Raw genomic sequence first — 22,320 nt, forward strand, 5'->3', positions numbered from 1 at the left:
ACTAAAGCTTACTGATGCACAATGTATTACTACATGCAAACACAAATACAAATGCTCAAGTACGCTTATCTTTGTATTACTTCCCAAAATGATAACTTCAATTGGAAGGTGGAAGATAAACCATTAAGTGAATTTCCACCTTAAGGGAAAAAAACAGAACAAAACCACCAAACCCAACACCACACACTGATATGAATTCATGCAATTTAACTATAATATAAAACAAATGATCCAGGATGGCATATTTTCCTATCCTAATGCAATTATTCAAATGTGCCTCAAAATTCAGGTCCTAAGTCATATTTAACACAGTAAATCTCACAATAAGGTTAAGATGATTAAAAGGGTCATCTGCAATTGTATGCATGGAAGTAGAGATCAAAAGCCTAAAGACTGGGAACTGAAAGTAGCCCTTTCCTGGCATTATCAGCTTTTTTATCTTAATTTCAACACTCTACGATGTTTCATCTCCAAAATTACACTGCCAATTCAAACAGGACCATCTTTACAAAGTCTTGGGTTTGGAATTGAGTAGGAAATGGCCCAGAATAATCCGCATGGCCTTAGCAGCAGGTTAAAATGTAAATGCAGACGCCCCCTCTGCTTTTGTGTGTGTGTATATGTATTTTTAAAGGTAAATTGATAATGGAAACTTATCTACATGAGACACACTTCAAAAGCACTTCTCACATACAGCACAATATAGCACAGATTCTGTAAAAAGTCACCGCACATCACTGTCTTCAAGAGAAGATTCATTGTGAATCTGAGATGTATGGCTCAGCAAAGAAAGGAAGGTTGGGGAGATTTAAGTAGTACAAGACATTAGGTTTAAAGAAAACATATTTAACAAACGTTTAAAAACCTGTTTCAAACCTCAAAAAACCCCAACAAGCAACCAACAACAAAACACTACTAAAACGTGAGAATGGCCTCACAGTACAGGACTGAATATAACATTATTGGAACACAGTATTATGAAACAAACAGTATGTTACAAACACTTCCCATTTGCACTGTGATGGCACCTAGAATCCCCAGCAATTATGGACACACCATAAACAACCAGACAAAGCACTGTGAACCCTGGCCTAATCTTAACACTATTGACCGTGACTGCACAAACATCTGCTCACACAGAAACAGCAGCTGACCAGGACCACTCAGGAGGCAGCGTCACATCAAAGACTGCTAACTTTGTTTTTTCTAAACATGAAAGATGCAACAATAGCACCAGAAACCAACGTGTTCCCAGCAAACAGGAATGGAAGGAGGAAGAAAAAGAAAAAGAATCTACTGCTAGGCTTCAGATGTTGTTGGTCAGAGTGAGTTACTGTGTTTAACCAAGGTTATGAAGCTGAGGTCATACTTCACAACGGTTGGACAAGCAAAGGAGTTACTTGAAAAAAAAATCCCATCTTACAGGAAGAGTTGTGGTAAAAATAAAGAAAAAACATTTACAGTGTCTCAGGTACTTCCTGAAATGGTATTCAAGTGAGTAATACTCCTTTGTCTTACTTTCTGCGTTGTAATCCCCATGTTCACACAGGCATGAACAAAGACATGCACCAGTGAATACATTAAGCTTTGGAATTTATAGTATGCTATCAACTCAAAATTTACAAACAACCAAGCAGATAAGATATCTGTCCTTTTATACTATACATGTATGTACACATATTATGTAAAATGTTCAAACAGTAAAAATCGATCCCCAAATAAAAAAAATCCCTACCACTTTAGAGATAGATTCTCAAATGCAGAACCTAAAAGCACTGACTTGGAAATTTAGGCAGACGAAAAAGCCAGTGCAGTTACTGCCCCTGCAGCAGGTACTCCTGGGCCATGCATACAGAGGCACCCATGCTACTACAGTTTACAGCCTTGCATATTAAAGTAACCTTGGGAGCTTTCAGCTCTCATTTCTAGCTGCAAGATTTGGTGGTTCAGGGGCTACCACACGTGCAGTTTAGTCACCCTAGCTAGAAGGGCAGCAGCCTCTGTGGAAGGAATCAACATAAGTCGGGGGGTGGTAAGGAAATAAAAATTAAAATGCTTCAACCCCCCAAATTAAATCTAGTTTCTTAATTTCTGAATCAACAACAATACTACTCTAGTATTTGGAGGTATATGATGCAACTTCTCATGGCTTCAAAAAACATTGCAGGAAAAAAGCTACTAATACTTTACTATTCCACTTAGAACACATTGGCCTATTTAACTACAAGTTTTTGCAACCTTAACCACTACTGGGATCTATAATCCCTTAGCAGGTTTCCCACATAAATTTCATGTAGAGGTCAGACTAAGTATTTCTTTTTGCATTTGTAAATTTTCTTGGATCATAAATTAGCCATTTTGTTATTACAAGGATGTTGTAAACATTGTAAATGCAAAGTATTTTGAATCTGGAAAAGGCGATGAATACTCAAGTATCTTTTTTACAATACTTACTGAAATTACCTTTTATACTTCAATAACAACCTGAAACTATTCTTTTAAATAAATATGATCAATCTGTCAGGCAAAATCAAGTAATTCTGTAAAGCACAAAACACAAATTAATAACAACAGGTCTTTCTCTTCACACTATAAATATTAAGAATACCTAATTCCAGCATCTGTAATTTTGGTTTCAGTGTTTCAGTTTAACCCTACAGGGACAACACATGTCCAGGGCTGCTCTGCACTACTTTAATTGCACTTTTTCCCCAAAATGGGACTGATAGTTAATGTACAAACTGACTCTAGGACAATGAATCACTCTGACCACCCTACATGAAGTCCTGGTTTAACTGAAGTCAGATGTAAAATGTGGGCTAGGACATGGGCACACAAAGTTCCCTCCCCTGCTAACATCACCGATGTCAGTGGTGCTGCAGTGGCTCACACTGGTTCGGACCCATTGTTGTGACTGACACAAATGGGACGCCACAATCAAAATCTGGATATAGCAGCTACAGAGCATGTTTTGCACCTCAGAAACACACAGAAATACATATACTTGATCTCTCTATACAGATGTGCTGAGTGAAACTGGTTTTAGCTACAGGTTTACAAAGAATGTTAAGGGAAAAAAAAAAAAGAAAAAAACAACCTAGCAACTGCACTTAATCCAAAATTAAAATGACTTGGAAAAAATAGCAACTTCTTCCAACTCTGCATGTAATGGCTAAGAAAAACCTTTGAGATAGCTTAGTCACTTCTTTGCAACTTGAAGCTTTTTTCCTTTTATTCCAGGCTTAAACAAAGTTCAGTGGGGCATCAAACTGCCTCAGTTTTAAATTACAGTCTGTACTTTAAAATAGAATGCATGCACCACATGTTCCTGAAGCTAGAGGGTGGGAGTGTTATTCACTGAAAATTGAAGGCTTGTTGAGTCAATAATCTTCTTTCACAGAGTAACAATTTTCAGCTAAAATTTCTTGACCCAAACAAAGGAAAACAAGATCATTCAGTTATTTTACAATGTTGCAGAAAAGAGAAACGAAAAGTGGGAAAGAGGCACACCAGTTTTATCCTTCTTGATGTAAAAACAGTGGAGAATTTAATTCACAAGTATTACATACTCACATTTCTTTCTTTTTCACGGTTTACCGTACTCCCAAACAGATATTTTCAGGCAGAGACATGAACAACTTCAGGACAGATTTGCTATCATGTACTACACACATCTATCAGCTGGAAATAGCATTTGCCTCTCAAGAATTAAAAAAAATCAATTTATAGGATTTTTTTTTCTCTTCTTTCTCAAATCACAACCAATACTCTGTATTTTTAAAATAGTACTTAAATTTAGATCAAACATTGTATTTTCTTACCAGCAAAGAATTTAACAAAGATTACAAAAAGAGGGTCACTGCACTATCTTCTCCTTTAATATTGGTTTGTCCTTACAAGAAAGGCTACAGTGGTAATTAATATTTACATGATGGTAGTACCCACAACCCTGATGATGATTAGGGCTTACTGGACTAAGCTGTATATAAATGTCACCAGAGTCCCTCATCCTAGTAGTTTAATCTCTGAGAAAAGAAGAGTTACTTCCTGCTCCCAATCACAGTTGCTCAAGTAATGCTGGGAAGTGTTTTCCTGGTCTATTAAGACTTCACCCATTAAAGGCATTTGTTCAGGGTGTGCTGTTGCTGGAGATGACTTTCCAAGCTACTTCATACTCTAGAAGTAGAACAGAGAATCTGGATTCCCAAACCCTCCCATTTGTTTCCCTCATAGCCTACACCTACTGAGATGCATTTGAAATGATGCAGTTCCATGAGCCAAGTGTATCTAGTTTTGGATTTAGTTCCCTTCTAATTCCCGACAGAGGTCCTCTGAAATCTGATTTAGTACCCACCTTCTACAACAAAAAAGGTGTGTCAACCAGAAGAAAAACTGTCCAGCACTCTAAACATCTTTCAGAGGCTCGTTAAAATGAGGCAGAACAGAACTGTGAAGCAGTTAATAAAATCAGGAAGGGATTGCTGATGTGCTGTTTTGCACAGTACCAAGCATAATGAAACAAGACAACTGACATCTTAAAAAAGTTTATCTGTCCAAGAAACAGTATGTATTATTTTGAGCTCTAAAGCTCATACAACTATAGATGTGCAGAATCACAACCAACTTTGTCAGGTCACAGCACTGCATGAGATTCAAGTGGCATTCTACCTCCACTGCTGGCTACTATTTTGTTTTGCATAGGAATTGCTTTGCCTCAATGAAAACACCCAGTGAATAACTGAAGTCACAGAATCAATCCATAAACTCTGAATTCTGAACAATCTAGCAGAGTAGTGATTCCCTCAATTCCAGATACAATATTCCCCTTCCAACACTGCATGAACTCCAGAAAGCACAACATAAACCTAAGTTATAACACTGAGCTACAATTTCCCTACAGTTCACACAGATGCAGGTGAGGACCACCACAACCCCACCTTGTCCACAGCCTCCATCCATGCATGCTCATGGGCTTGCATTAAGCAGTTTAGGGATGGGAATTGGCAGAAAACTTGCCTTACAAAAAGAACTGAACTGTCGTCTGTCTGTCTGTGGCTCTGTGACTGCTACAGGGCCTGACTGTGAACACCAGAATCTGCTGTGCCACCATGTCTCAGTTGACAGGATGACAGCATCTTAAACCCTTCCAGCAAGATCATACAGTCATTTAGGATATGGCTAAAATCAAAGCTGCTGTGGCCCCCCTGTCTGTCCGCTTTCCCATCACAGATACTGATTTTCATCTCCTTGTCCAAGGTGCCACTGATGCCCACGCAGTTACTCAGTGATGCAGTCAAACACTAACCCAGAAATAGAGGGAGATTATTTTTCATCTAGTTCAGTTCCCCAAGTCAAATCCACTGGCCAGTCCCAGGAGCAACAGTGGAGGAGACGGGATGGCACAGACAACACGTGGTGGGGCACTCAGCAGGACTGCAGCTGCCCTGGCTTACAACAGCTCAAGATGCCACAGAGCTTTTACCTGTATGTTGCAAAAAAAAAAAAAAAGCCTTAGCAGAAACCTGTCTTTTAAAAGCTTGGCAACCTTGGGCCATTCAACCTCATTGCTCAAAAAAGCACACCTGACACTGGGCAAAAAAGGGCCTTATTCAAACAAAGTAACAGTAAAAACAGTAGCAGCTACCTGAAATTATTTTAATACTCATGCCAATTAAAAAAAATTATATTAATTAATGTTTTCTGCTCCTTATTCTAGCAATACACTCCAATGTGAACATTTATAAATGCATTTATTAAAGACAAAATAAAGGATTAGTCTTCATACACACACAGCCTACTGCTGACACAAGCTCCTTTACTGCAACAACAAATCTGCAGATGCATCCTTTGGAAGCTTTTTCCTGCAAGTCTGCTCCAGCTTTCTCATAATAGAAAAAATGTGTATTTTGCTATTATCCCTTAAGTCTTGATAAATATGTTCTGTAGTAGTTGTTCTCCAGACAATTTCATTCAGGTCTCTCCCCCTTTATTCTTCCGCTCTAATAGGGAACAGTTTCTGTTTATGACTTCCTTTCCTTCACAGAGTACCTAACTCCCATGTTTTCTCAAAGGCTTGAGATTTCCTTCTAATTGTGACCCCAACAAAAGTGCTTGGAGCACTATTCTGTGCAACTTTTCATTTGGGCTCTCAGTGACTCCACATGGTCAGAGACCCACAGGTCAAACCCTCCAGATATCAGAGCAGTTAGGAGAAGGAAAGCAAGCATTGTATAGAATCTGACAGGCCATTAGAAGAAGCTAATAAAGCCATATTTTGTTTGTAGCCATTTGTTACCAACCCACATTACAAATTTGTCTGCTTTGAACTTTATGGGAACATTCATGCCAGGACTTTTATATACAATGTGTGAAGGAAACGGAACAACTATTGAGCTGTTTAGCTGTGCTTACTGTGACACAAACCTGCTGAAAAAACTCCCCCAAAGGGTGACACAAGCCAGCATTCAGTGCTGCAGAAAGTGGCCAGCTCCTCTTCGAATCCATCAAAGGGAAATTCTTTTTTTAAAGCCACATCAGAGAAAACCATTCACCATTTAGTATTACATCTCTTTTGTAGTTTTTTGACACTTGTATAAGCTTGCTATATAGCTGCTGTGATTTTACACAATGCCCTTAAGAAATAAAAAGATAACGGGCAAATTGTATAAATACCAGAATACCACGAAACAAGACATAACTAAATTTTATTAAAAGCCTAACACCACTGCTATAATTTCAAGCTTCACTGTACAGATAACTTACTGACTACTACCCTGAAGAACCACATTACCCAAAAACAAGCTTAAGAAGCCATATTGAGTATACCAAAATAGGAATACTGAACAAGGAACAGTGATCAAGGGTTTTCATAAGCAGTCTAAACAGAATAAAGAACTCTCCTGCTTCAGGGAAAAACCACCATGTTCAAACCATTACCCCAAATAGAGTTATATTAAAGCTTTTAATGTATGGATCATCAAAAAAACCCCTTGGTGCTGCATACAAAGAGTTGAAGTTGTTTTTAAATTTGAAAAACAAAACAAACAAAAACCCCACACCAACACCAAAATATAGAAGTACAGTATCCTCCATTCCCTTTCACATGAAAACAGCACATTTTTTTGAGTGTATGAAGTGTTCTCAGGTTATACATCAAAGCTTGTCAGTAATTAGGAGTCTCAGTAACAGCATTTGGGACCAACTTAGAGTTTCAGCTCTGTGGCCAAAATGGTTAACATTCACTGTTAATACAACCAGCTTACTCATACCTAGAATAATTATGAGCTACTAAATATACCAAACACTCTGGGACACAGATAATACCCAATACTCTGCTTAAATATCATGATGCTGGAGATAGGACAGAGCATGGATTAAAAGTAGGACAATTTTTTAAGAAAAAACACAGGCAAATTAGCAGAACATTAGCTGATAAATAACTTTACTTCTCTCTACCCTAATAAACACTGTCCATGAAAAACTGGGAGATAAAAAGTCCTTTTTAGTATCCCTGCTTTTTAAACTAGGTGGTTATTGCCAAAACAGTTCAATGTCCACAGGAGCTACTATTTTTTAAGCTAACTGCCAACATCCATTTTTGAGAACTGTTCAGACAAACCAGTCTGTTTTAAAAAGGTCTCCTGAAAACTGTCAAATTAATACTAGGTTCAAAGCAAATGGATATCTTTTCTCATACCAGTTTCCATTGCTTTTCCTGAGACTTGCATGTTTCAAATGTCATGTAAAGAATTTGTAGCACATATACTCTCCTAGGCGCCAAAGATGTAACTTTAAAATGCCTTGAAGATGTTTATTGCCCTATTTTTAGGAATTTACAATTGTGCCATGTGCCAGAGGTAATATACACATCATACTACCAGATTTCACAAATAAATGTGATATCTTGATACAGTAAACTTTTCAGAGAGATCTCTCTGCCAACTGCAAATGAATAAATACCCAGTGAACCGTGGGAAATATCTTACATGTTTCTGATACATTATTCCAAGCCAGAGGTCACATAGTTTATATAAAGTTTTCATCATTTAAGCTGAACATATTCAAGTTGGTTTAAAATCATGCTGGTTTATACCAACAAACAAGAAAATCCCCAAACCACAAGGAGCACACAGAGACAAGGCTAAGTACTTTGTCCATTACAAGACCTTCAAAAATGCAAGCAGCTGCAACGTCTTCACAACATATATTCATTTGTGCTGTTAACCCCACAGCGGAATGTGTAGAGCTCAGAAAAGCTGATAAATATTGGTCCAAAATAATCTCCTAATCAAAAATGAACCTAGCCTAAGTATTGCTGCCATTCTTGCTTCTACACTTGTGTAGTAATAGATATTACCAGAATTAACATGTCAAACTCATTACTGATTATCAGGGTTTGGGAACAGACAGCTCTTAGTAACAGTATTCTAAACCAGAATCTACTGAAAACATTTGAAAAAGGACACAGAAAAAAGCCTCCTCCTCACCAGATTGGTTTGTGCAAGAATGGAATTCCTAAAGTTAAAAAATCAATCAATTTCCTCTATGCAAATACACATGTGCAGAAGCACAGAACATGAATGTGCATAAATAGTGCTGTTCTGAACCAGAAGAAGCCTAAGCCGAGTCCACTCACATGCAAGCTATCTGTTCCCATCTTTTTAAAAACAATTTTTCATCAATCTTATTTAGTCTTTCTTCTTTCACTACTTCTCATCTGCTCATCCTAGATGCAATAAACTGGTATGTAAAGTGCTTTCAATTTTAAAATACTGAAACAAACATTATTTTCTTACTGGTAAGCTCGATGGTCTTTCTTGCTGGATTAGATTCAAGTCTTCATGGTTAGGCTTTCCTGGGGCCATAGGGGGTTGAGATCTGGTTCCATAGCCTTCCTGAGACATGTCCTGCAACAACAGTTGTAAAAGAATTATTAACCTGTCTCAGTAATTATAATTAAATCTACATCATGGAAGGGTGAAAATAAAAGAGCTGAGTGCTGATGGTTTTTTTTGATCTGAAGTTTTTACTACTTAAACCTTTCTGATACAAGTATCAAGTCCACACAGGTAGCTCTATGACATGTGCTGTTTGTAAAGAAAACCAGGGAGCTGAGATGCATGCCAACAACTAGCAGGGAATCACACCACTGGAACATGGGAAAACACACTTAACCCCATTTTACTGTAAATGAGTTAGTAGTAAGCATAAACATTCATCCTACTCTAAGACGTATTCTCAAGCATTTTGATAGTACTGAGCCAGGTAGAAGACTGGGCTTGAAAACAGGATTGCAATCACGCTGTGTAATCAGACTCCTGTAACAAGCCTGGATTTACCATCAGTACTACTGGCGCAAATTTCAAACCCTGGCCATCAGGTCACAGCACACAGCACAGTCACTGCATCTGCTGGAGGCACATTCTGTTTGAAGGTTAGAGGGCACATGTATTTGATCAAGCATAGCTCCAAAGCTTGTACCAGTAACCTGGGGATTCTCCTCCCCACACAGGCCCAACCAGTTGTAGCTAATGGCCCAGCACCATTAGTAGTAGTAGTTAATGGCCCCCACCCATGCATGGGTGGGATGAGCAATGAAACAACCTCCTGCCCTGCACCCCATCTTCCACCCTCCAGCACAAGCTCATATCACACACAGAGATACTTGCCCATTGCAAAGCCTTAAATTCAGGCTTCATTTTAGCTTCTATAGCAGCCCCTGCACCAGCTTCTTTAGGGAAAACAACAGAAAGCTCAATACTGACTTCAACATGTATAACTGGCAGGGAAAGTTGAAGAACCAGTTCCTGCTAGAAAAGATATCTCACCTTTTTCTTTGTTTTTAAATTATTTAACTCTCCTCTCCCCTTCCCGTTTACTACCAGTTCGGTTTGCTTCAGCCACCCTAAGGCCTTAGATTTTGTGGCATACCTGAAGCAGGCAGGAGCTGCAAGGCACAGAAGGATGGGGCAAGCTGCCCTCTGCCCCACCCCACCATCACCTTGCTGCTGCCTGTGCAGGGCTGCTCGGGCAGCCCAGTGCCCACAGCCACAGCTGCGGCTCATGCACAGACTCCAGAAGGCAGCTGGCTGGCAGAGCAGGAAAGCTTTCTGTCTCTGGTTTTAGCCCAGCTTCTGACAGAGAGAAATTTGTTAACAACTGTACCATTTCCATTCAGCCCCTTCCACCCATTTGGACTCTCACAGATTATTTTAAGGGATGCAGAAAATTCAATGGGGCTAATTAAACAAACCCCAGCAAACCTGATACGATATAAACCCAGCAATAAATGACCCTATCCCTAAGCCTGTGCCAAGTAAAATCAAGAAACACTTAAAAGGCCAGCACTTCAATGTGGTTACCAGCAGAGGGTAACAATTAGGCTTAAGGGTGACAAAGGCTGATGGCTGAATGATTATTATCCCCTGTGACCCCCCGCACTCCCTCCCGCCCAGATTTCCACTTGTCACACAGCTCTCCTGCTGCGCACACCAGCAGGTTCCTGTGGATTAACAGTGAGGTTTAAAATCAACAAATGGCACAAGGCCTCCATTCAGCAGCCTTCACCCCAGTACAAAGGAGTAGAAAGGTGCAGGACAGCTTCACAATAGGCAAACAAATGAGCAAACCTCTGCTTTCCTTTTTATTTAAAAACGCGCATGCACACACACACACCTCGCTCATGCACACTGGGGCTGTCACTACACAGGCGTTCCCAATAAACCTGGCAACCCCAGATCTCAACTTGCAATTCAGCATTCAATGCTGTTCTACCTAATTCTTAAAAATTACACCAAATAAAAACCACTTGTCAAAACAACAACAACAACAAAAACCACACAGCTATACCAAGAGTGGTGAAAAAGGATAAATGGGATATTCAGTTTAGGAGACGTCATTGTAGAAACACAGTTTTTCCTTTTTCCAAACAGACACTACAGGATTTTGCTGGGAAGCAAAACATGTTTTTAATATTTTGAAAAATCAAGAGGCATTACTTCCTTACGAAGTACCAAGCATGGGTTTTCCCACATGTTTGCAAGATTTTAACCTTGCTTCCTACTGAAATTTCCAGGGAGTCCAGAGCAGGAGAGAGAAGAGACAGCATGCTTTCTCATGAGAAAAACTGCAGGTTGAATGGAATTTACTTTTACCTGGGTATTTGAAGACTATATATGAAATGTCTTTCCACACACTGAAGAGCACAATAAAAACCCCAGACGCAACACCCTTTGTCTTTTTAAATGCACTGTTTTCATAGAGCTTTCCTTTCTGTCTGTAGAAAAATCAAATCCATTTGCTGAGTTGTAGGTGAGGTTTGCAAACACACAGACATTTGTGTTTGTTAATGATGCAGACACCTGTGCACTCCAAATGGGACTGAGATTACAAACTCTTTCTTACATTCTCTGTAAAGCTATGTAGATACTCAAATCACTAGAAACTTGGAAAGCAGCTCTTGAGAAATAAAGGATCAGTTTGCTCTCAGTAAGCTGCAGGCTTGGGAATCTCCCAGATGAAATATGCATGGGACTGTGTGTATAATTTTATCTGTTTATACACATGTATTGTCCAATAAAAACAGACCATTTATATCCTAAACATAATGATTAAATAATAGCATATTTCACTAAGAGGTTGGCTTCATAACCAAAGTAGTGCTTAGTATCATTTTCACTGAAAAACAGAAGAGAGAAAATCCCTACTGTCTTCAGTTCTGCATTTGGAAATTTTGTTAACATACAGCATATTACAGAATAGCGACAACAGATTTTGAGAGAAATAAATAAGAAATAAGGACAGAAGTATTAGAGTAAATTGTCTGTCACGGAGGAAATGCATGGAATTGGCAATTCTCACAGCTTTGAAAGGTCATTTATCTTCCTAGCATCTAGGAATGGATTTATCGGGCACTGAAGAGAGGGAACATAAGGGGAAGAGAAACATGTTACCACGTGTTGAGCTACAGTCATGGCTGAGGAATTCCCCATTGATACTGGGGCTCAGTCTTCTCCTGGGATTCCTGACCTTTTTTTTTGTTTGACTCCCAGTATTTCATCCATCATTGACATCAGCTTTCAAAATAAAGCTTATGACTTTTTATGAATCACAGAAAATCCTTCCTCCCATAGATGAGCATGTGTGTTAGACAGAAACCCAGGCTTTTATAAACAGAAGGCTACAAGTTTCCACTCAGAACTTCCCAACTTGGCACAAACCCAATCATATCATAGCTGTTGCAGCACAAACTGTCAACAAAGTTGTAAAATAACTAAAGTCAGGGTTTCCCCCATCAGATTTTAGAAAAGCACAAGGACAAATAATCAACAAGTCATAAACATACACTCAAAATAGCTGAGGTTAAGACTTTTTTAGACTTTTAAAAACACATTTATGATTAAAATAGGTAGACAAAAAAAAGGACTAGACAGAGTCTAACGCCTATATATTGGGTAAGCTGTTCAGAAATTAATCCATAAACAATTATTATATTTGGGAAGCAATAATAACAACAATCAACTGCTTATAATTCACAGAGCCTGGACTAGTTATTCATCTCCTATTTACATACACTTTCAGCTTTTTCTGCAAATTGAGGTATATGGAGCTCAAGATTTGTGTAGTCTAAGGACTAAGGGAGGAAATGGGATATTTTCATCCCTCTTGTTCTCTGTTACTGTATTCATCTTATAGACTTTCCAAGTCTCTAATTCTGGTGTGGGATTTCACTACCACAGAGGTTTAAAGTGACAGAGTGAGCGAGCCTACATACTGGCCTGCAATAAAGTCAAAGGCTCCTTGTTCCTGCCTCCCACAAGTCTTGCAGCTGGACACACATCCCTTAGTTTGTATTAGTGGTCTTTATTAGACCACTTTGTTAGATGGTGCAACTTAAAACTTGCCAGGTAAGTAACCCCTTCCCCTTCAGCTTTATCATGGCTTACTGAGCTGAGCTGGCCATGGGAAGGGTTGGGTGAGCAAGAGAGGAAGGAAACTTCCCTTCTTTGGCAGCAGCCAGCCATGAGCCTGGCTCCACACTTGCAGGAGTCAATTACACTGCAACCACTTTGGAGCAGGCCACTGCCAGGCAGTTTTTTCCCTTTTTCCCTTACCATGTGCAGTGGTAATTAGTGTCATGCTTTCATTCTCTAGCTGGACGTAGCCTAAGACAAGCAAGCCTGTCCACATGCATGAGTTCTCTGCAAATCTGAATGAATATAGCACCAAAAATGATTGAAACCATGTAGATGCAATGCACATTTTGTTTTAAGTTTTGCCGAAGAAGATTAGATCTAATTATTAAATACTTTAAATTATTTTTAATGGAAAATGAAAGCATAGTGAAAATATTAATGTTTGCGGGAAAACCACATTTAAAGGAGGGTTGGGTGAGAAATGTCATTCAGGCTTCATTCACTTCTACTGCAGTGAGTTTCAGAGGGATAACATGACCACCCAGGAAAATAAGTACCATTATGGTTAAACAGAAAGAAGATAATTTATTTAAAATAATATGCTAGAATTCAATCTGAAAAAAAGTCATTAAAAAGTATTTTAGCCCATGTTCTTGATTCAGTGGGTTAATCTTAAGAACACTTCAAGTGTGAGAGCAGCAAATTCTACAGCAATGTGACAACAAGCAAAACTGAAAACAAATGTTAATTTTTTTATTTTTTTTTTTTGCCTCAGACCACTTGAGAATGGAAATCAGAACCCAGTAGAGCAGCCAAGAGAAGTGGACAGCCCTACAGTACAAGAGCATTTTGCTCATCTCTGAAGGAATACCACTGAACAGAAAGAAGCCAAGTGATATGTTAGGAGCTATGCTAGAAGGATATGCCTTGTTACCAGTCAGCCAAGCATCTGTTCATTCTGTGTAGACAAGTATGTATCAACACATCTCCCCTATTTCTACCTTTTGCACTAACAGACTACAATAAAGAAAAAATTACTTACCAGAATGGTGACATATCCCTAAACAGCCAACTTCCAGCCCAACCCTAATACCTAACATGTAACCTCCCAAGTTGTATATTCTCTAGTAGCACAGAACTGACAACAAAGGCCAGCCAACCTGCTAGAGGAATATTGTAGGTAAGGCTGCACTCAGAAAAAATGCTATGCCCAAGGGCACAGGCAACACTGAGTCTCATGCAAGCAGCCCTGTGGGGAAGGATCCACTAAGGACAAAAGAGCAGAGACGTTTGCTTAAATCCTGGCCAGATGGTCTACAAAAGTCTTGCAGGATGTATATGAACTCTTGCAGAAGTTCTTGGGTCAAGAAGAAACACATACATACATATCTTGAATTTTTATGAATCAGAAATGGGGAAGGAAAAAATGAAACAGAAGCCTACAAAGCCTTAAAGAAAATTGCTATCTTGCAGCTGGAGAGCACTGTGCACAAACCAGCAAGCAAGTCTCTTGCTGCACAGGAGGAACAGGTGATTGCTGGGAAAAAAAAAAAAAAGTTTTGTTGGTCCTAGCACTTGTTACACCAACAAAAAAGAAGAGCGTGCTAACCACCGGAGGTGGATTACCAATGCAGTCTGGTAATCCTCTTAAACACGCGAGTCTGTGTTTACGTGATGAACTGAATAAACCCTGTTCAAAACTAGAATACGTAAATCACTTCAAGCCAACCCTCTCCCACCACCACGGAAAGCTGAATGGAGACAAGGAAAGCAGCGGTCCTGATGACCGGCAACCAGGAGCTTGGCATCTCCTGCAACACACTGACACTTTTGCTGACTGCTACATCAGTGGGACCAGCAAGCAGCAACTTTCAGGTTGTTATCGTTTGCCCACAGTCAAGCCAGGGTTGTAACATGCCCTCAGAAACAAAGATGATACTCTGCCTCACCAAGTTAACTTCGGTCTTCAACATCTTTACAGGTACTAAAGGGAATCAACAACTTCAGAAAATTGCCAAAGCAAAATAGCCCCTTCCTTTTTGAAGAGGAGAGATTAATCCAGAAATCATAACCTATCTGTAAGAGAAAAATCCTACCATGTACATGGAGATATTTGGGAAACCTGCCAGTTTGCATGCCTCAAGTGCTGACCAGTCATTGTCCGTAAGACACCTCATCACCTTCAATGTTATTAATACTGTCCCTTCTAAGATATCTGCAGTTTCTTTCTAAAACTTGCTACATCCTAGACATCCTTTGTTAGGCTGCTTAAAAAAAATATTTACAATCGTAACGTAATTTTCTCCCTTCATGACCCCAGTTATCATGAAATGACATCTAAGTTAAGTCATAAGACACTGCAGAGGGAAGAAAAAAAATACACTATGCAGCAGTTGATGCAAAAGATACTTAGGTAAGCAAATACATTATGGAGGGTCAGCTCATCAGAATTCTCCAGAAGTTATTAGCAAGTCAGACTACCTATCAAAGGCTTTTTGCTGTAGAATACACTGAAAACATTTTAAGCACAGACAGGGTCAAAAAAACCTCTCCACATCTTACAGGAAGATTTTTTGTTTGGACAACACAGCTTCTAGTCACATATTAAGTAACCTGAGCCAAGCAACAAGCCAGAAGGGTCTTTCTTCCTCAACACTCTAGTCCATTTTCACATGTGTCTTGCTATAGGGCCTCCAGGAGCCACATTAAGCAAGTGATGCAAGAAGAGCTCCAAGATGAAATCATTCTCAGAAACCCTTATCTTGCTTTTCTCTTTTGCCACTATTGCATTCCATGGATCACAGAGCATATCAATAGTGGATTTAATCAGAAACAAGACATTTCTTCTCGTTTTCCTCTCTCATACTTGTAACATGCCACAAGAAAAATAGGCCAGTTTGAAGTTTGTATTAAAATGTGACTGTTGCACACCGCACTACCTGATAAACAGTTGTCAGCTCTTCATTTACAGGCAAAAAAGGTAGGATTTTGTTCTACAGATCTAAAGTTCCAGTTTATTTATAAAGAGATGAGAGAGAGTCAAAAGAAGTAAACTGAGAAATGTAATTTGGAAATGAGGGGTAAAAAATGATCATTTTATTTCCATGCATTTCCCATGTTTACAGAGCTTTTTGGACTTTTCCTAAAAAACCCACAAGGCTTGACAGTCCAACCACGCTTTCATTTTCTACACCCCCTCCTTCCTCTCCCTGCCATTTTTTCACTGACAAAGCTATATTTAAAACAAAACAGAACAAAAAAAGTTGTTTTAAAAAGAGGCCTGGCTGGTTTTGCATGTCCTATTCTTTACAGTCACTTGGGACAGACTACTATGTTAATGTGATGACTTACAGATTTTGTGCCATCCAGCATCCTGCCCTGCCACACTAGTCCTTCCTAAAACTCCAGAATCGCTTCACCAGACCTGGGACATGAAGCTGGGCTGAGAAACAGCTCTGCACCCCAAAGAACAGCTAAACCCAGCAAAAGGTGGGAGAGGGGCAGGATTTAAAATCTGCCATTTCTTTCAACTCAGCTGCTGCAGAAGCAGAGAGCTGGGGGGCTCTGTGCCCCAGAGGGCAGCAGCCTGCCCCAGACTGCCTGCTGCTGCCGAGGAAGCTCTCCCAAGCATACGGCTCGCTGGCAGAAATGAGGTCAGAGCACTGCCCGCAGCTTACAGCAGAGCTGAAAGCCTGAAGCCAGCTTACAGAATAAAGAGAAAAGCTGCACCAAGAGCAGCTGCTACCTCTAGGCTAATCGAGCTAGGTACCCAAGGATGAGACTTCCTCACTCAAGACTGGGAAACATTACTTCAGTGTTTTCTTAGGGGCACGTCTGTGTCTGTGCTTTGAGGTAGAAGCCAGGACTTCATCTAAAGGCTCATGAAACCCTGCAAATTGGTGAGGAAGGGCTGCAAAATATCACTGAGGTTACATTTAAAAAAAAATCAGAATAGAGAGGTTTGCTTCCTAGCCCCAGTCCCTCATACATAAAGCTATATTGTATAAGAGACAATTTATATCACAGTACAGTGACACCTGCTAACTTACCCTCTAATACTCCACCACAGACAGCCCTTAAATAAAAACTGAAAGGAGATTTACCTACTATTTTATCAACAGTACAATCATAGGAGAAGGAACTGAAGCTCAGATGCAAAAAAGTCTGAAATAAACTTGGTAAAGAAGGTATTCTCAACTGATCGCTACTGTTTTGGTTAACTTCGGCTTTCAGTAAGTGAAAGCGCTGGTGTGCTACATTTGGGGCTGGCTACTGGAAGCACAAAATTAGCTGCATTACCATCCTCCCTTTCTCTGCAGTCTGTGAAGACACAGAGTATCTGTGCAAAGATCTTCAAATCCAGCCCACCACACAAAGCAATATCTTAGTCCAAGGAGTGGGAAAAGAACTGAAATTTTGAAAAGGAAGCACCCACCAGTAGAAGAAATTCAATGGACTGCACAATACAACAGTGCAAACCAACAGCAGTAAACTATTTCTTTATTTTTTTGAGATAGAAAAGTCTTCACCACCATCACCACAACCACAATTTCTCAAAAGAAAATATTCCCAGCTGGGCTGCTGCTGGGAGTGGCAGGAGGAGGGGGTGAGAGGGTGGTGGACAAATGAAAGAAGTGGTGAAAACTTAAAACTCTTGAGACCAGACTACTGACTACTCTTTAATATAGAAATGGAAAAACAGTGACGTTCATTAAAAGTTGGTAAAGGATTACTAGGTAACAAAGCAACAATGATCCTTTCTTTTTTGTGAGAGTGAAGGAGAACAATCTTCATGAATTCTATAGGCAGAGACCCAAATACCAGACTGGTTATAGCTGGTTATTTAGCTTTCTACCTACAAACATGCATGTGGAAGATAGCTTCTTGGCAGTCAGGGATAAACATGAGGAAGATGCAAAGAGAGAGGCTGTGTTCTTCCAGAGCTTGATTTATTGAGGGACAGCTCACCAAGACCAACAGTTGTTCTCCTATCTTCCACAACATAAACACCAAGTAGTTTTGTCAACATGTAAAGGTAAACTTGTTTTTTAAGTGGTATCTTATTTATTTTGATTTTCTATTTCATTCTTTGTTGTACATATCTGATTGCAACAACTAAAACACTCTGTAACAATTCAGCTGCATGCTCCAAAATCTATTTGAAACCCTACTACAGTACTGGAAAGGATAATGAATGCATATGAAATGTATGCTGGTCAATATTCAGATAATACATTGTCTCAACAACAAAATCCCAATGCAAAATACAGAAAATAAAACTAAATATATGTATACTGAACAGCTTCAATTATTAAAGAAAATGCATGCAGCCAACAAAATACAGTGCTAGATTTTATGCCACGAATATTAACAAACTTATTTTCCCTACCTATGAGGAAAATAATGTGTATTAATTTAAAGGCCATAAGAGAATATTGCTATATTGCAACTGGCCATGAGGTGCAATTTACAAGACCACTGAAATTTGGAATATATACTGCTCATATAGAACTAAAAAACGAAACCAACCAACCAAACAGAACAAATAGTAAAAAAATACCCCAACCACTTAGATTTATTAGTAGTTTTTAGACTTTACAACATGAGCACTTAATTCAGAATGCTATTCTATTTACAGTTTAGAATTTTTCTCAGAACAGCATTTGTGTCTTTATATTCTAAAATATTTGCCTATATAACTTTTGTCAAGGAACAGCCATTAGATTAGTGGGTCATAAAATAAATGACAATTACATGATCAGGTATCTTCTGAGAAACTGATAAATTCTGTTTAACTTACTGCTACATGGATAAAATTTTTTTCTGGGATATTAATTTAGCTCTCAGAATAACATTAAAAGAAAACCCTCCTTGAATAGTAAGAAGAGTGGTAATGGTAGCAACAATAGTTATGATCACTGATCTCCTATAACAAAATAGTTTTTATCAGCCTGCATTCCAGTAGTTTTACTATCAAGTTAATTAATTGACTCCTATGCTAATGTCTAAATGCCAAGCAATTAATGGCACTGAACTATAGATGGCTTTTCTTTGCTCTTGTAGAGTTATTTTATAAAGCAAATGCAATTCTGTCACTTCGCTGATTTAATGCAGGCTTTGTGAGGTTAATATTCCAAAGCAATTGCAAAATAAAGAACTGCTTTAATTAACCTTCTGTGATTTAAATACTGGGAGAAATCAGAACTCAGAAACTTTAAATAATATCATCATCATAACAACAATACTTTGTGGATCCAAGCCAAACCACTGATTTGAGAACTTTAAGAAATACATTTGGACACGTGCATCTTACTGTGTTTCTAAACTCATTAAAAGGACCTTTCTCTAAGCATATCATACTAAATCCATGATAGATTTTACATAGTTTTTGTAGTTGAGCTGAAAACTGTTTCCTTTTAAGATTATTTACTTATAAATACTGAAGTTTTTAGTTAGAACAACTGATTCAGCACCCCTGCTTTTTGCACTAGAATACTTTGTGAAGATTTTTTTTATGAACATAAGACACTGCTCACTAAATCTACAAACTGATTCCACATAAGTAAGTGACCACTTAAAATTAAAGCAGCAAAACAGGACTTCGCTTTTCCTAGGAGATTAAGTTTTCTCTCTTTTCAATTTATCTGAAGGGAGGCTTTTATTGCCAGAGCTTCTTTATCATATTGTATGCTAACTTCATTTTAGAACACGAAAAAAATCAAGGCTCAGGCCTTTCAGTATTGCATAACTTTCAAGCACAAAAGCTGCAGTATATCTGCCAGGGTCAGAATGATACAAAAACACAGGAATAAAAATTAAAAACCAGCAGGATACAGATGAACATGAACATTCCTGCCAAACAGGTTTGCAACGTGTGCTGACCTATCTCCTCTGACTATCCTGCCAGGTATCACCAAACCCCCATCAGCAGCAGATGCCTGAAGAGGTGCACTTGCTGGTTTCTCAGGAAAAGAAAGCTGACCTCAGAATTCCTCCTTGAAATGGAAAAGCCTGCTTTCAGCAGAAAACCATTAAGAGATGAAAACAGCAAAAGAACATAAATACTGAGAAAATGTTTAACTACAATGAGGGAACTTGAAACTGAAGGTGCTGTTCAGTTGTTGAGACAACTCAGAGGCAAACAAATTCTTTCACTGACAGTCCTTTGGAAGATTATAAAACAGAAGTATAAACAAGCTTGCTACATTTTATACATGAACAGTAGTACCACTTTGCAAGATAAAGTACTTCTCCTTTCCCAGTAGTACCACTTAACAAATCCAAGTTACTACAAAGACAGTACGTGTAAGGAGCAGTCATACATGCTAACTTTAACAGCTTCAGGCCTAAAAGACTGGAGTTGGATTTTTATTTGCATAAATTGATCACAATCTCTGTAAACACTCTCTTTAAAATAACAGGGCCAAGAAAGTCTTCCCTAAATCTGAATTTTTGGGTTTGGTCAACAAGCCTTCAGGAAAAACAAGCCTGCACTGCTGCTACTGCTGCTCTGTGCTATGCCCTCAATTTTGTGTTTGTGCTCAGGTGTGAGTTTACAGACAATCATACTTTCTTCTTCTGCCTGACTCTATTCCTTCTAGCTACTTAGCTCTGGAAGATTATTCTCCAAGTCTGACAAGGCAGCACTTTATAATCTTATAAATACAGAGAGAAATACTGAGGGGAAAAAAAGACAGAGGTTTGACACATTTCCTGGAATGATATAAGCAATGATGAGCAAACAGATCAGTCCCCAAATGGACAATAATCAGCCATTCCCACTGCTGGGAGAAGACACAGCACAGGAGTCAGTTTCACTGAACTCCTGAGCTGAGCTAAGTACCCTCCACCAGAAAAACAGCCTTATGCTGAACACTTATTTGCTATCATAGCAGCATCATGATTATGAAATAAGACTTTACAAAAGCAGAGCTCTAACTGGCAAAGATTTCAATCAGTTAAGTACTCATTGAATCTACAAGGGTTCAAACCCCTCTTGTCCTTCCTGAAAATATCATGTGTTTCAGAAAAGCTCAAAAAGGATGAATCAGTTTAATGCACAAGTTCAATATGGTTTCTAAGTATTTCAACAGTTCTTTAATCACTTCAGTGCTCGGCAGGTGCTGGTCACTGGTGGCTTGACTAGAAGAAGTTGTGGTGTGTGAGTTCGGAAGCCATTTGCTGAAAGCCTGCTCCCCTTCCCTGCTCTCCCCAAGGCCAGTCAAGCTTTACTACAGCTTTACTACAGATGCAAGAAGCCAATATTGCACTCTGCCTTTTGGTATCTATCTGACCTCTCTGAAGCACATTGGCAACAGGAAGTTCAGTGTACCAAAACTGATACCTTCATACAAAGAAGTACTACTGGTGTTCCTTGTCTCTCATTTCAGCTTCCCCCATAAGGGAGGCTGAAATGCTGGCAAAGTGTATATTTTTATATATATATATATATATATATATATATATATATATATATAAGTTCTGTATAAGCTCTTAGTGTCATGAGCCTGGGACTAAATGTTTTACAGGAATTACTTCACCATGGTACCTCTTCACTCTGGAGAGAATATAATTGCTCCAAGGCTAAAAACAAGTCCAGCATTTCAGAATGGAGTGAGTGTACACTGAGCACTAGGCATCTCTGTTGTTGAGATGACAAAAGGCAAGAAGGATTTATGGTACACAACAAGCAGTGGTGTCAGCCACTGCTGCTGACAGCAGGTAACTATCTCTTCTAAACATTAAATTTGATTATGAGTTCCCATATAACTGTAATAGCCAACTTCCACAAAGAATACTTTCCTATATGCCTGGCAGCAAATGTCAGATTAACATACAAGCTTGTTCTTTCCCAGATTTCCTGTGGTTCATAACCCAACAAATTTTAAGTGCAACCACTCAACTAGTGGTAGAATGATTACAGACAGCAAGGCTTAAAAAGGACAGAAGGATAAATTCTTTTTTATTATGACTTTTAAGACATGCGCAGCTGTATGGTAGTCCTTAAATAAATTTAAATTTAAGTCTGAAGGATGTGACACTAAACTACTGTACAGTTGACTGCTAATTCTGTGCCAAAGTCTAATAGCTTAAGAGTGAAGATTTTACTATAAAGAGTAATTGCATTGAGATATACCAATTTGGACTCACTGAGGACTGTCTGTATTACTTACTAGTGAATTTGATATTTGCATGTATGACAGTTATTCCTATTATTACAATACTATTTTTGTACAGTGTTACACCCCAAAACAGCTTGACAACATTAATTAACGTGTTGCTTATTATACTGTTTAAAGAACTTTAGCAGCTCACATTGAATTTAAAAACAATACTTCATCTTCACTGTACCAAAATCACTTTAATAATTTGGTGCATTTTGCCACAATACAATTTGTTCTATTTT

General features: G+C 38.8%; 1 protein-coding gene across 4 annotated transcripts in view; it reads right to left on the reverse strand.

Moving 5' to 3' along the window:
• Positions 1-22,320, reverse strand: part of ARID1B (AT-rich interaction domain 1B) — a 325,159-nt gene that overhangs the window by 216,177 nt on the left and 86,662 nt on the right. For all 4 annotated transcript variants that reach the window (XM_066546937.1, XM_066546936.1, XM_066546938.1 and 1 more), the window contains exon 4: positions 8,796-8,906. In XM_066546937.1, the coding sequence (XP_066403034.1) occupies positions 8,796-8,906 (111 nt within the window). The remainder of the gene's footprint in view (positions 1-8,795; positions 8,907-22,320) is intronic.

Source organism: Molothrus aeneus, chromosome 3 (assembly GCF_037042795.1).
Source record: "Molothrus aeneus isolate 106 chromosome 3, BPBGC_Maene_1.0, whole genome shotgun sequence".
NCBI classification, from domain to species: Eukaryota; Metazoa; Chordata; class Aves; order Passeriformes; family Icteridae; genus Molothrus; species Molothrus aeneus.